This window comes from Hyaena hyaena, unplaced genomic scaffold (assembly GCF_003009895.1).
Source record: "Hyaena hyaena isolate Hyena2069 unplaced genomic scaffold, ASM300989v1 scaffold_77, whole genome shotgun sequence".
Classification (NCBI taxonomy): domain Eukaryota; kingdom Metazoa; phylum Chordata; class Mammalia; order Carnivora; family Hyaenidae; genus Hyaena; species Hyaena hyaena.
In genome coordinates, this window is record NW_024080708.1 from 3432322 (window position 1) to 3447271 (window position 14950).

Here is a 14950-nt window from a genome sequence, read left to right on the forward strand (position 1 = left end):
AGTGGACTCTGTCTCCTTTTCCTGTCAAACTCCTGGATTCTGTATGGGTTCCTATGGCTTCAGGCCTCCTCCGTTTATGAGATGGTGGTGAATGAAACGTACTGAGCACCCTACTTCTCCTCCATCTTTCCTCTCTCCCACCTCATCTTTAATTCTTGATGTTAGTCATTTTTGTCTTCTCTCTCTCTTATTTTCTTGGTTGGTCTAGCTAAGGGTTTGCTATTTTGTTAACTTTTCAAAGAATCAGCTTTTGCTTTCATTGGTTTTCTCTCTTTTGCTGTTTTCTGTTGCACTGATTTATTCCCTGATCTTTATTATTTCCTTCTTTTTCCTTGCTTTGTGTTTAGTTTGCTCTTTTTCTGGTTTCCTAAGTTTGGTAGCTCAGATTATAGGTTTGAAAACATTCTTCTTTTCTGATATAGGTGTTTAAAGCAACAGATTTCTCTCTCAGCATTGTTTTAGCTGCATCTATAAGTTTAGATATATGATGTTTTCCTTTTCATTTAGTTCAAAATATTTTTAAATTTTCCTTTGTAAGTTCTTTGACTTATGAAGTATTTAGGATTGTGTTTGCTTAATTTCTAAATATGTGTGTTTTCTCAGATTTCTTCCAGCAATTGAGGTCTAATGTGATTCCATTGTGGTCAGAAAAATAGTTTGTATGATTTCAGACTTTTCAAATTTTTTGAGTTATATTCCCCACTTTGGAGCCCTAACCCTAATATCAGCGTCATAGATTCCCTCACTTCTTTAAGTCATATCTCTCAAACGTCACTTTCTCAAAGAGACTTACCGAGACCAACGTTAAAATTGCATCTACCAGTACTACCACCCCCTAGCATTTCCAGTCACCCATTATGCTGCTGTATTGTTTTCACAGCACTCATAACCTTCTAACATTATATATAATTCACCGAGCTCCATAAAGTTAGGGATCTTTATTTTATATAGCTATATCCCAAGAACCTACCTGAATCATAATAGTCACTAAATATATATTTTTGAATGTATACACTAGAATATTTATCCACTTGGTCATATGTAGCTGAATTTTCTTCACTTTCATTAGAATATAGTATTTCATTATATAAACTGACTACAATTTTATAATTGATTCTTAGATTGACATTTACATTTTTGCTCATTTCAGGCTATTATAAATAGCATTAATAAAAACATTCTTACTATTGTATCCTGGTACACATATGCCTAAATTTTTCTAGGGTATATATGTTAAGAATGGAAATGATTTATCATATTATGAGTATATATTCAACATTAGTAGATAATGTTATAGTGATTTGCGCTATGGGTGCACATTCTTACCAGCAATGTATGAGGGTTCTGTTTTCTCTATAATTTCACTAACCTGTGATATTGGTGTTCTTTCTAATTTTTTGCCAACATGGCAATTTTCTGCTAGTATCTCATTACCTTCTTATTTAGCATTTCCCTGAATTCTAATATCATTGAGCACTTTTGCATATAATTATTAGTCATGTATGTCTCCTCTTTTGTGAGGCATTTTTTTTCAATCATCTGCCCCTTTTCTTAATGGTTATTTGTGCAGCAAACATCTCTTCCCATTCTATGACTTTTCTCCCTTTATGATATTTTTAATGAGCAGAAGTTTTAAGTTGTAATGTAGTTGAATGTGCTAATAGTTTCCTTAATGGTTAGTGCTTTGGGGTCTTAAGAAATCCTTTTCTAAATATTCTTATACCTTGCTGGTGGAAAAGCAGAATAGTACAACTCCTACAGAGTGGAATTTAGTAATATATGGGAAAAGTACATATACATTTATCCTTTTTCTCAGCAATGCCACCTCTTATATTTCAAAGATATACTGGAAAATACAAAATCCTGTATGCACAAGGCTGTTTGTCAGGGCATTATTCATACAAGCAAAAAAGACGGGATACAACACTAATGTGCATCAGTAGAGGAGTAGTTGAACAAACTAGTACATCCACACAGTAGAGTACTGTGCAGTTACCTAGAGGAAGGAGAAGAGCTCTACACTTTAATATAGTTATTTCCAGGATATATTATTAAGTGCAAAAAAGAAAGTTGTAGAACAGCGTTTATAGTAAGTCACCTTTTATGTAGAAGAGGGGTGTAACTAATGAGTTATAGATACACACATGTATGTATTGTATATGTTCCCCGTATTTGCTTATATTTTCAAAAAAAAAAAAAAAAAAACTGAGCTCCTGGGGGACACCGTTAGTTGAGCATCTGAGCATCCAACTCATGATTTCAGCTTGGGTTCCTGATCTCATGGTTCAGGAGATTGAGCTCCATGTAGGGCTCTGCACTGACAGTACAGAGCCTGCTTGGGATTCTCTCCCTCTTTCTGCCCCTCCCCAACTCCCATGCGTGCTCTCTCACTTTCTCTTTCAAAAATATAAATAAATAAACATTTAAAAAAGAAACAATGGGAGCACCTGGGTGGCTCAGTGTGTTAAGCATCCAACTTCAGCTCAGGTCATGATCTCACTTTTTATGGGTTTGAGCCCCAAGTCAGGCTCTGTGCTGACAGCTCAGAGCCTGGAACCTCCTTCGGATTCTGTGCCTCGCCCTCTCTCTGCTCCTCCCCTGCTCATGCTGTCTCTCTGTCTCTCAAAAATAAATAAACGCCAAAAAAATTTTTTTCAATAATAAAAAAGAAATAAACCATAATGTCAAAACCTAATAAAAATTATTATTTATGGACAAGGAAAGGAATGGGATGAAGGGAACAGAGGTGGAGGTGAGACTTCTGTGAAGGTACTGTATTACACAGTTTTCACTTTAGACTCAGATAATGTTCTGCATAATTTAAAAAATACTGAAAATGGGGGAAAATCAATTCCTAAAGTGCATAAATAACCTGAAGCAAATGAACCTAACTATAAATAAATTTGGTAGCATAACCATACAGAGAAAAGTTCTGTAAAGTGGCTTTAAAACAACATTTGTACATTTCTAATGGGATATATTTTAAGAACTAAAGTAACTTCAGAGACGTATAAAACTGCATTCAGTAGTTCTGTTATTGATAATTATATTAGTATTGTTATTGACATTTTAAAATTCTATAAAAACCAAGAAGTTTGAGTAAAAACCTTGAATCTTAAAAGTGGACATACCAGTATGAGCTCAATGATTTGTTTTTCTTTTAAAAGAATTTCCTAGCCTTGTCCAGTGAAAAGGCCTAGAAGCAACAACTCAACAGCTGTGAACACACCTACCAACACATTGTGGTTTCTAAATACTGTTATTCATTAAAAGGAGCCAGGGTCCTTGGAGAGATAATCTAGGTTTGAGTCAGGGAATATTCAAAATGAATTTGGGATACCTTGCTGTGCCAAAAAAACTGGAAAGCAACACAGGAGCCAATTTGAAGGGACTTAATGGTCCCAAGTAGGATACTTTGACCACTAAAAAGAATAAAGACTACATTTAATTGGAACACATCAAACATATGAAAATGATCTCAAATTATACTAAAAATAATCACTGGTTACCAGTGGACATTTCTAAGGTACCAACTCATTACTCTTCATAGTTGGTAAACACTGGGGAAAAAGTCAAGCATTTGTCTTGCCTTTCCTGTATAAACTGTATATGGGGAAACCAAATAATTGATGGTAAGTTCATTATAGAATTCTAGATAATAAATACAACAGAAATAATAGAATTAATAAACACAAAATAAATAATATAACTAGTGGAGTTCCATTTTGCAACTCTTAATAAATTAATAGATCTAGGCAATGGTCATCCATGGATGCAAATCCCATTAGGTGAATGGAATAACTTCACAGTGGAGGGATCAGACTAACACCGCCTGAATCTGCTGATCAACTTTAGCATCATTAAAGTGGGACCACTAAACATTATGTGCCTTATGACATGACATAATAGGAAATACATTTCTATCTATGGAAGATCGTTGCCTAAAATATTGAGCCTAAATTCAATTAAATCTTTAGGTCAGCACTATCTTAATGCAGTGTTCCACAATGATGTAAATGGTTTCTATCTATTCTACCCATTATGGTATCCACTAGCTACATATGTCTATCGAGCATTTGAAATGTGACTAGTTTAACTGGGGAGCTGACATCTAAAACATTAATTTAAATAGATTTATGTAGCCAATGACTATTGTCTTAAATAGCATAGCTCTAGATTTAACTGCCAGTTTGTAAGAAATAGAGGGGATTAAGGAACAAGTGAAACAATAACATGAGGAACAATAAGTCAAATTTCATTTGTTCTCTGGACAAATGATGTGCTTCCTCCAATAATTCAATGGGATGTGGAAAAAATTAGTTGGAGGGGTGTAAATAAGGGGCATTGTCTTAAAATAGAATAGACTAAAGAGCTATAACTGCCAAAGCCTGGTTTAGATTCTGCATTGAACAGCCAAGTGTAAAAAGATACCTTTGAGAGAATCAGAGCCATTTGAATATGAACTCGGTCGTAGATGATACCAAGGAATTATTATTAATTCTGTGGAGTGGGATAATGCCATACTTGTTACATTTTTATGTCCTTATCAGTTAGGTGCATGTACTTGCATGACTCAGAGTGAGCACCTCCTTAGATTTTGCACCCGAGGCGCCTCACTTGCCTCACCATCGTTCCAACCTTGCTTGAGATACACTGCATTAAACTAGCTATATACTACTGTCATTTGTCAAAGGTTGTAAACCCTTGCCCCAACAGAGTTTCTATATCTGAGATCCAAGATTTAATTTTTATTTATTTGTCAAAGGTTTTCTTGGTAGGCTTTGTAGAACTTCCCTATCTCTTTGTCTTGATCTAGATGAACCCCAAAAGAAGAACAAAGGTGATCCCATGAACAACCTGGAAAGTTTTTACCAAGAGATGATAATGAAAAAACGTCTTGAAGAGTTTCAACTTATGAGAGGTGAACCCTTTGCTTCCCACTCACTGGTCTCAGCTACATCAGTGGGAGATAGTGGCACAGCTGAGAACCCGTCATTACTCCAGGACAAGGGAAAACAGGCAGCACAGGGTAAAGGTCCCAGTCTCCATGTGGCAAAAGGTATTGATAATTCACCTGAGCAGTATTGGACTGGGCCTAAGAAGCTGACGCAGCCAATAGAATTTGTCCCAGAAGATGAGATCCAGAGAAATCGTTTGTCAGAGGAAGAGATCCGAAAAATTCCTATGTTTTCTTCATATAATCCAGGGGAGCCAAACAAGGTATAGGCCAAACCAAGAAAAAAACATGGGTTGTTTTAATTTTTCTTTACCTCTACCTAAATTAATACTTTTAAATTAGCTTTGATTATACCAAGGAATCGTGACATAGGCATAGTGATTGTGTTTTTCCTTGACTTTGACTATTAATTCTCTTCATACTATATAAGTAGCGTTATTTCCTATGATGTTCTTTGTGGTTTCCTAAGGTCCTAAGCTACCCTTAGAATTTTAAAGAAATTTTGATGAGATTCTAGTCCATACCCACTAGAGTCCCTGAACTGAAGGAAAAGTAACCTCCAGTTTCCTAGGCTAGTAATAAATCAAGTATTATTCATAAGACTACCATATCAGGTAGCCATGCTGCCTCTGAAATTAGTCAATAAATAATTGGTCACCTGGTTGTGAGTAGGGTTTACTGTCTTAACATGAGTTTTTTCTTTAGAATGCTTTACCTGTCTTTCATATGACATATGATTTTAAATTGCTAATAGCTAAGCAGCAAAGTGAAAGTGCAGGGCCTCTAAGGCTTGAGAAACTGACAAATATATAAGAATTGTAAACAATCCTTGTTTTATTGATCACATCATTATTTCACATTATTGGTGTATGTTACATCCAGAATGGAAAACTTTGTTATGTCACCCAAAGAGGCAACACAAGCCTCTGGAGCATATACTTGGCTGTGTTTAATTTAAAAAACAAAACCAAAAAAATAATGTTAGCTTCTGGCTGTCCCTGAATTTAAAAAAAAGACATTGTAGATGAAGGATATTAAGGCAGTTCCTCTGAATGACTGCATTTCTAATATATTCTTGCTGTTCGTGGGCAGCTTGATTTATTATAAGGGCAGTGTTTTTAATTATAAAATGTTACTAATATACAAAAAGGTAGTGAATAGTACAGCACATACCCTTATACCTAGCCACCCATCTTAATCGGTTCTTCACAGTTTCCCTATTTCCTTAATTAGAAAAACAGAGCCTTAGAGACACACCTGAAGGCTTCCAGGTGTCCCTCACTAATCCAATTTCCCTATTTCCTCTACAGAGGTAACTACTGTCCTGAATTTGCTACTTATCATCCTGATGCATGTTTTTATGTTTTTGCTACATAGTTATATATTCATAAACAACATATAGCTTTACATATTTTAAAACTATGTAGATGATATCATACTCAACATATTCTTCTATAACTTGCTTTTTTGACTCAATATACATAATATTTTTGAAACATTTAATAATATAAGGAACTATGGAGTATTACATTGTAGAACTACACTATAATTAAAATTTATCCATTCTCCTGAAGATATTTTTTCTTTTTCCTATTACAGACCATTCTGCAACAAACATTGTACATATCTCCTGTTGCATATGTACAAGAGTTTCTCTAGGACAGTTTTTCAAACTTGAGGTTACAGTTAATAGGGCACAATAAGCAATTTTTCTAATGAAAAAATAGAATAGAAAATATCAAAGTACATTCTGTAGAGTAGGGGGGTCTTGACTGTTTCTGGAAGCTTTTGGTTTGGGTGTGTGTGTGTGTGTGTGTGTGTGTGTGTGTGGTATATATGTGTGCCTGAATGTAAAATGCATTTCTTCCTATAAATCTCAGTCCAAAAAACTGGAAAAATATTGCTCTCTTGCAGTGATTCTTAAATGTCAGTATGCACCAGAATCACCCAGAAGGCTTGTTAAAACAGATTGCTGGGCTCCACCTTCAGAATTTCTTACTTGGTAGACCTGGAGTAGGGCCCGAGGATTTGCATTTCCAACAAGCTCCCATGAGGTGCTGATGCTGCTGATCAGTGACATTTTAAGAATCACTGTTCTAGATTACATTCCTAGGAGTGGAATTACTGTGATAAAGGGTATGTACATATTGAACTCCATGAGCAGTGTTTCAGAAATCCTTTTCATATCCTTGCCAAGGCTCTTTCGTGTTGGACTTCTCATTTTTGCCCGTCTAAAATGTCTGAAGGTATCTCACTGAGTTAATTTGCATGTTTCTGATTTCCAATGAAGTTACACTTGTAACCATACATTTATTAGCCTTTCAGTAACCTTCTGTGCATTGCCTGTTCCATTTCCTTTGCCCATTATTTGATTGCTTAGTTTTTCATATTATTTACAGAAATTATTTTTAAATTCTGGATACAAACACATGTTGCTTACTTAGCAAATATATTCTTCCTGTGGGGGGCTTATCTTTTAAACATTATTTCTGATGTCTTTTGTTAAGCAGAAGTCTTTCATTTTAATGTAATCAAATCATCAGTATTTTATTTCATGGTTTGTACCTTTTGAGTCATTTTAAGGAAATCCTCCCCTACAAAACCAACAAGAAGTACACCAACAACCCAATGAAAATGGCCAAAAGATGTGAACAGGCAATTCACAGAGGAGAAAACATGAATAACCAATTAATTACAAAATCTTATTAGTAAGCAATCAAAGAAATACAATGAGAAACCGTTTAACACCCAGGTGGTTGGTGTACATTTAAAGGCCTGACGATGCCATGTATTGGTGAACATATAGAACAGTAAGAACTCTAATATCCTGCTGGGTGAATATAAATGAAGGCAATCCCTTTTATGAACACTGTGGCAATATCTAGTAAAATGGAAGTTGTTCATACACTATAAGTCAGCAATCCCAGTCCTAGGTATCTATCTTAGAGGAACTCTTACATGTGCACATTAGATGTTATAAAGATACTCAACATAGCATTGTTTATAAATAGCACACTTGTTCATCAGCGGGAGAATGGATAAAGCATGGCATATTCATAAAATAGAAAATGAATAAAATAGAACTACAGGTATCAACATACATGAAACTCACAAACATAATGTTGAATGAAGAAAGCTACTTGCAGACTTCTGGTTGTAGCTCCAACGTGTCAAGTGCTTGGAAGTTATCACTCATGTCTTATAACAAGAAAAAGAGCTGAACAAACAAAACAGCAATGACTTTTCTTGGATGCATGAGAGAATTGAAGTCACAGAGCAAACTGCAACCCAGAGTCTGGAAAGACAGGCAATTACAGAGAATCACAGCACAGATCTGCTTTTCAGGAGCAGAAAGCACTGAAGCTATAAACTGATAGGGACACTTAAGCAGTAACTTTGACAAATTGCTGGAACCAGAGTGTAGATTGTTTGAGTGACAAACTCTAGGGGCCTCAGTCTATGAAGTCCCTCATATTTTCATGATTTTTACCTCCAGGAACTCCATTAAATGCTCAAGGGGAAGGGCCAAGAAACAATCTCCTGTTCCTGGTATGGGGAAGGGAAAAGTAATCATTTTGAAATCTACCCAGAGCTTCTACCTAACAAAGGATACTCAGCAAGTGAAATAACTTTACCAAGACCTTCTCCAGCCTGCAGGGAAGGGAAATTATCCAACTCCAGAGGCCTCTAACTTTCCTGTCTCATCTAAAAGAGAGAGAGAGGAAAAAAAAAAACCATGAGACATTTGTGAAGGCTACAGGCTGGGGACAGAGGCATGCTAAAAGTCTTGAGACTTAATTATGAGATTACAGAATGTTTCCCCTTGCCTCACACTTTACCACCAGATCAGTAGAGCTTCAATATAATAACTATGGACTATAGCTGAAAGACTTGCAAGGCTCAGACTCCATATAAGGAGGTATTAGGGAACCCCAAAGAAAATAGGGGACAAAAAACAAGAACTTTAGGGGAAATTGAAACCCCTGACACCTACAGCTAGAGTAAACACTAAACACCATCAACTCCTGGCCAGATTAACATAAAACTTCATACTAATGGCCTGTTTAATATACATCATGTCCAGCTTTCAATAACAAAATAATGCCGAGGCATGCTAAAAGGAAAACCAAGTCTGCAGAGACAAAGCAAATATCAGAACCAAACTCGGATAGATATACAAGTTTGGGAATTATTAGATATGTGGAATTTAAAATGGCTATGATTAATATGCTGAAGAATCTTTAGAGAAAATATACAATATGTAAGAACAGATGGGTAATGTAAGCAGATAGACAGAAACTCAGAATCAGAAGGAGATGCAAGAAATTAGAAACACTGAAAAGAAATGCTTTTGATAGACTCATCAGTAGACTGGAAGTGGCCATGGAAAGAATCCATATGCTTGAAAACATGTCAGTAAAAACTTTCCAAACTGAAATGCAAAGAGAAAAAAGACTGTACAAAAATTGAAAATAACAGCCAGGAGCTATGGGAGAATTTCAAAAGGTATGACATACATGCGATTGGAATACCAGAAGGAGAATAAAGAAAAGGAGCAGAAGAAATAGTTGAAGTAGGAATGGCTGAGAGGTTTCCAAAATTAATGATAGACGCTGGACCACAGATTCGGGATCTGGGAAGACAGTATCAATCAGCATAAGTAACCCCAGAATATACCTAAGCATGTCATGTTCAAACACAGAAAGCTGACACAAAGAGAAAATCTTGAAAACACCCAGAGAAAACACTTTACATATAGAGGAACAATAAGAATTACATCGGATCTCTCGTCAGAAACCAAGCAAGAAGAGAGGACTGAAATATCTAAAGTATTAAAAGAAAAAAAAAAAAAAACGCTCACCTAGAAATCTGTATCCAGGAAAACAGTCCTTCTAAAGTTAACAAAAAAATAAAGACTTTCTCAGACAGACAAAAACTGAGGGAATTTGTCAGCAGTAAATCTGCCTTGTGAGAAAAAAAAAAAATTTTTAAGTTTTTCCAGAGAAGGAAAATGATATAGGCCAGAAAATCAGATTTCTATAAAGAAGAGAAGAGCATAGGAGAAGGAAAACATGAAGGTAAAATGAAATCTTTTATTTTCTTATTTTTAAGTGATCTAAAAGATAACTATTCAAAGTAACGTGTTAGGTAATTATAGCATATTGTTAAATGAATGTTATAAGGCAGGAATATTATAAGGGATAGGAGGGAGGAATTAGTATTTGGTGTATATAACTATTACAGGTTATCTACACTGCCTGTGAAGTAGTGTAATGTTATTTGAGAGTGGGCTTAGATTAGTCATAAGTGAGTATTGTAAACTCTGAGGCAACCACTAAAAAAATGATAAAACAAAGTATAATTGATATGCAAAGAGGGGTGAAAATAGAATCATATAAAATGATACCCATTCTCTATAATCTTTTCTACAAAACAGAACCGTTCTAACTCATTTTATGAAACCAGCCTTAGTTTAATACCCAAACCAGAGAAAATCATTAAATAAAGCAAAACTACAAACCAATATCTCTCATGAGCACAGATACAAAAATCTTAAATTTTAGGAAAATAAAGATATTTTGTTGAAAATCAAAATATTAGGAAATGAAATCCAACAGTGTTTCAAAATAATTATATTTCATGATCAAGTGAGGTTTATTCTAGGCATCTATGGCTGATCCGACACTTGAAAATCAATTAATATAATAACCCACCACATCAACAAACTAAAGAAGAAAAATTATATAATTATTTCAATTGATGTAGAAAAGGCATTTGACAAAATGCAAAGCTCATTCATGACAAAACCTCTCAGCAAACTAGGAATAGAAGGAAACACCCTCAACCTGATTAAGAATATCTACAAAACCCTACAGCTAATACTATACTTAATGGTGGGAAACTGGGTGCTTTCCACTTTGATCAGGAATAAAACAAGGATGTACTCTCTCCCTACTTCTTTTCAGTATTGTACTAGAAATGCTAACTAGTGCAATAAAAAAAGAAAAAGCACACAGATTGAGAAGGAAAAAAATTGTCTTTTTTCACAGATGACATGTATGTCTATGTAGAAAATCCCGAAGAACCAATAACAACAATGTGAAATAACTATGGGAACTAATAAGTGCAATATAGCAAGGTTGGTGGATACAAGGTTTATATACAAAAGACAATTGCTTTTCTGTACACCAAGAAATGAATAATTTAAATTTAAAACTCAATACTGTTTATAAAAGCACCACAAAAAGTAAAATACTTAAGTATAGATCTAACAAAATATGTACAGGATCTATATACAGAAAACTACAAAACTGATGAAAAATTAAAGAGGATCATAAGTAAATACAGAGATACTCTATGTTCGTGGATTGGAAGACTTAATATTGTTAAGAATTCATTTCTGCCCAAATTGATATATAGATTTCACACAATCCCAACAAAATCCTGGCAAGCTATTTTGTGGATATAGATCAACTGATTATAAGATTATGTGGAAAGACAAAAGACCCAGAATATCCAACATAATACTGAAGAAGAACAAAGTTGGAGGACTGATACTACCCATGTTTGAGATTTACTATAATCAAGAAGGATGGTGTTGGTGAAAAAAAAAAGACATAGATTAATTGAGCAGAACAGAGACTCCAGAAATAGACTCACACAAATATAATGAACTAATCTTTGACAAGGGAGCAGTTCGATGAAGAAAGAATAGCCTTTACACAAATTGTGATAAAACAACTAACTGGTTATCCACATGCAAAACAGGAATCTAAACACAGATCTTACATTCTTCAAAAAAAAAAAAAAAAAGAAATGAATTCAAAATAGGTCTTAGATCTAAATGTAAAACACAGTACTATAACATTTATAGAAGAAAATAGGAGAAAATCTAACTGACCTTATGTTTGGTGATGCATCTATAGACACAACACCAAAAGCATAATTTATGAAAGAAAAAAGTTGATAAACAGACTTTATTAAATTTATAAACTTCTGCTATGTGAAAGAAACTTTTAAGAAAATCAAAAGCCAAGCCACAGACTAGAAGAAAATATTTGTAAAACATGTCTAATAAAAGACTTTCATCCAAAATACACAAAGACATATCTTTGATATACTCTGTCTTTTTCACAAAGACACGGAACTCAACAGTAGTGAAACAAACAACCCGATTAAAAAATGGGCAAAATATAAGAACAGTTGCCTCACCAAAGAAGTTATATACATGTCAAATTAGCATATGAAAAGCAGTTCACCATCGTTGTCCTCAGGGAATTGCAAAATAAAACAACAGTGAGATGCCATTACACACCTATTAGAATGGCTAAAATTCACAATAAAACTGACAATACAATGCTGTAGAGGACGATGAGCAACAGGAACTCTTATTCATTGCTGGTGAGACTAGAAAATGTTGTGACTTCTTTGAAGTCAGTTCAGCAGGCTCACAAATCCGTATAATCCAGTAGTTACACTTTTAATTATTTACCCAATTGATTTGGTAACCTATATTTATACAAAAACCCACATGTGAATGCTTATCGGTTTTACTCATAATTGCCAAAAACTGGAAGCAATTAGAATGTCCTTCAGTAGATGAATGGATACATTCACCTGTGCTGCATCTATACAGTGGAGTATAATTTATCAATAAAGGGAAATTAGCCAACAAGCCACAGAAAGGCACAGAGGGACTATAAATATGTTAATAAGTGAAAGTCAGTATGAAAAGACTACACATTGTATGATTCCAATTATGTGACATTCCAGAAAACACAAAAATGTAGAGACAGTAAATGCCCAATGGTTGCCAGAAGTTCAGGGGGTTGAGGAAGAGAGGAATAGGGGAAGTACAGAGCATTTTAAGGCAGTAAAGTTATTTTATGTGATAATGTAATGGTGGATGCAAGATATGCATTTGTCAAAGCCCATAAAACTGTACAGCATGAAGAGTGACCCTTACTGTATACAAATATCAAAAAATCATTCGAGAGGTTGGGGAGCCCCAAGAAATAATGACGACTATGACAAGACAATCTGTGTTCCAAATGTATGAAGCAACCTCAGTGAAGGTATGCGGGCGAAAGGTGCTGACTTAAGTATCTTTGGAAATATGTGGAGTATAAAAGTCTAAAAACAGAAGTGTGCATAATCACTGTACCCTAGTTAATAGTAAGGTTGTGTCTCATGTGGGTACTGGTTAACAATCCTGATACTGATACACATGTATAATAAAATGGAGCAAATAAGTAAATGGATGGCAGGTGGTGGGAGCCAGGTTTCTCCCTGGAAGAATTCACAGACAAGCAAAGAAAAGAAACTAGAATGATCCATATAATGGTTTAGAGTTGGAGACAGCAGTATGAAATCATGTTTAGCTTAGTATAGATATAGATAGTTATATATAAAATATAGATATATATACACAGGTTAGTATAAACATAATTTTTTCTCTGTCAGCTGAGACGGTCTAAATGAATTTATTTATACTCCAGTAGCAACAAGCTTGTTCAGCACCCAAATCTTAGTTTGTAATACCATTCTCTAGTAAAAGGAACAGGGACTCCTTTAGAGAAATGACTGATTCTAGTAGTGGGGCAGGAAATATGCAAGATGAGCCTTGAGCATTTTGTAGTGACAGAAAGTAATAAAGTGCTGAAAACAACAACATGAAAACATTGTTGGGGATATGCCAAAAGAGCAAAGGAGCCAGCTGAAAGAGTTTCCAGTGATCAAAGCTGGAACAACTTGTATAACTAGGTAAGTCAATATTGGATTATAACCTCAAATATAGGATAAAAAGCTATGACTGCATACTGATAAGAAATAATTGAGTAAATCAAATAACTGGGGGAGATAAGACAAATATCCCACACAGAAGAATTCTAAATAATTTACATAGATGCTCCAACTCAAACTGGGGGAGCATAACTTTCCGCTTCTTAGTTTTGAGCTATTGAGTGAATTCTTTCCAAAGAGTACAGTATGGAAAGTTAGGAAAAAAGACCAATATTGCAGTGTAGAAACCTAATACTGCCTCAGTCAGGTGATCAAGGCTAACATCAACAGTCATTAATCACAATGATAGTATACATACTTGATATGATATGATCAAAATTGCACTTTCCTCTCTGGTCTTCCTTCTCATAATCCATAACCCCAATCTAACCATGAGAAAAACACCACAAAAAAATGGTAGTAGTGGGCATCCTACAGACTACCTGACCAGGACTCCTCAAAACTGTCAAGATCCTTAAAAACAAGGAAAGTCTGAGAGACTGCCACAACCAAGAGGAGCCTAAAGGCACATGAGAACTAAACGTACTGTGGTATCCTGGATGGAATCCTGAAACAAAAAGGACGTTAGGGGGAAACTAAGGAAATCTAAATAAACTGTGGCCTTTGGTTAATAAATAAGGTATCAGTATTCATCCATTCATTTTAACAAATGCACCATAGTAATATAAGATGTCAATTATAGGGGAGACTGGGTGTGGGGTATATGGGAACTCTTTGTACAACCTTCTCAGTTTTTTTGTACGTCTAAAACTGTTCTAAAAAGTAGTCTATATTTTTTAAAAATTTAAAACAGATACCTACAGAAAAATGCATACAGTTTTATACTATTTATATAAAGTTCAAAACATGCAAAGCAGTACTGTATATTGCAGAAGGATGCCAGGAAGTTTCATTCTGTATCACTACTTGGAGTATCTGTTTTTCTGTTTCACAGAAATGTTTATCTTGTTTTTGAGCCTAGCTGTACCTTTGTGTGTGTGTATGTATGAATATATATGTGTGTTAGTGATGTGTACATACATACATACCTGTGTATATAGGGGGGGGGGGTGTGTGTGTGTTTGGAGCAGAGAAGATGCATCCAAGCAAGAAGTGACCAAGCCACGTCTACCAGAAGTCTTCTTGATTTTTTAAAAATGTTCATATCAAAGGGAACCATCTTAGTATGGATCTTTCCTACTTGGTGAGAAA

At 34.9% G+C, this 14950-nt stretch overlaps 1 protein-coding gene across 3 annotated transcripts in view; it reads left to right on the top strand.

Moving 5' to 3' along the window:
* RBM41 (RNA binding motif protein 41) overlaps positions 1-14950 on the top strand; it is a 66242-nt gene that overhangs the window by 39163 nt on the left and 12129 nt on the right. For all 3 annotated transcript variants that reach the window (XM_039233507.1, XM_039233508.1, XM_039233506.1), the window contains one exon: positions 4817-5220. In XM_039233507.1, the coding sequence (XP_039089438.1) occupies positions 4817-5220 (404 nt within the window). The remainder of the gene's footprint in view (positions 1-4816; positions 5221-14950) is intronic.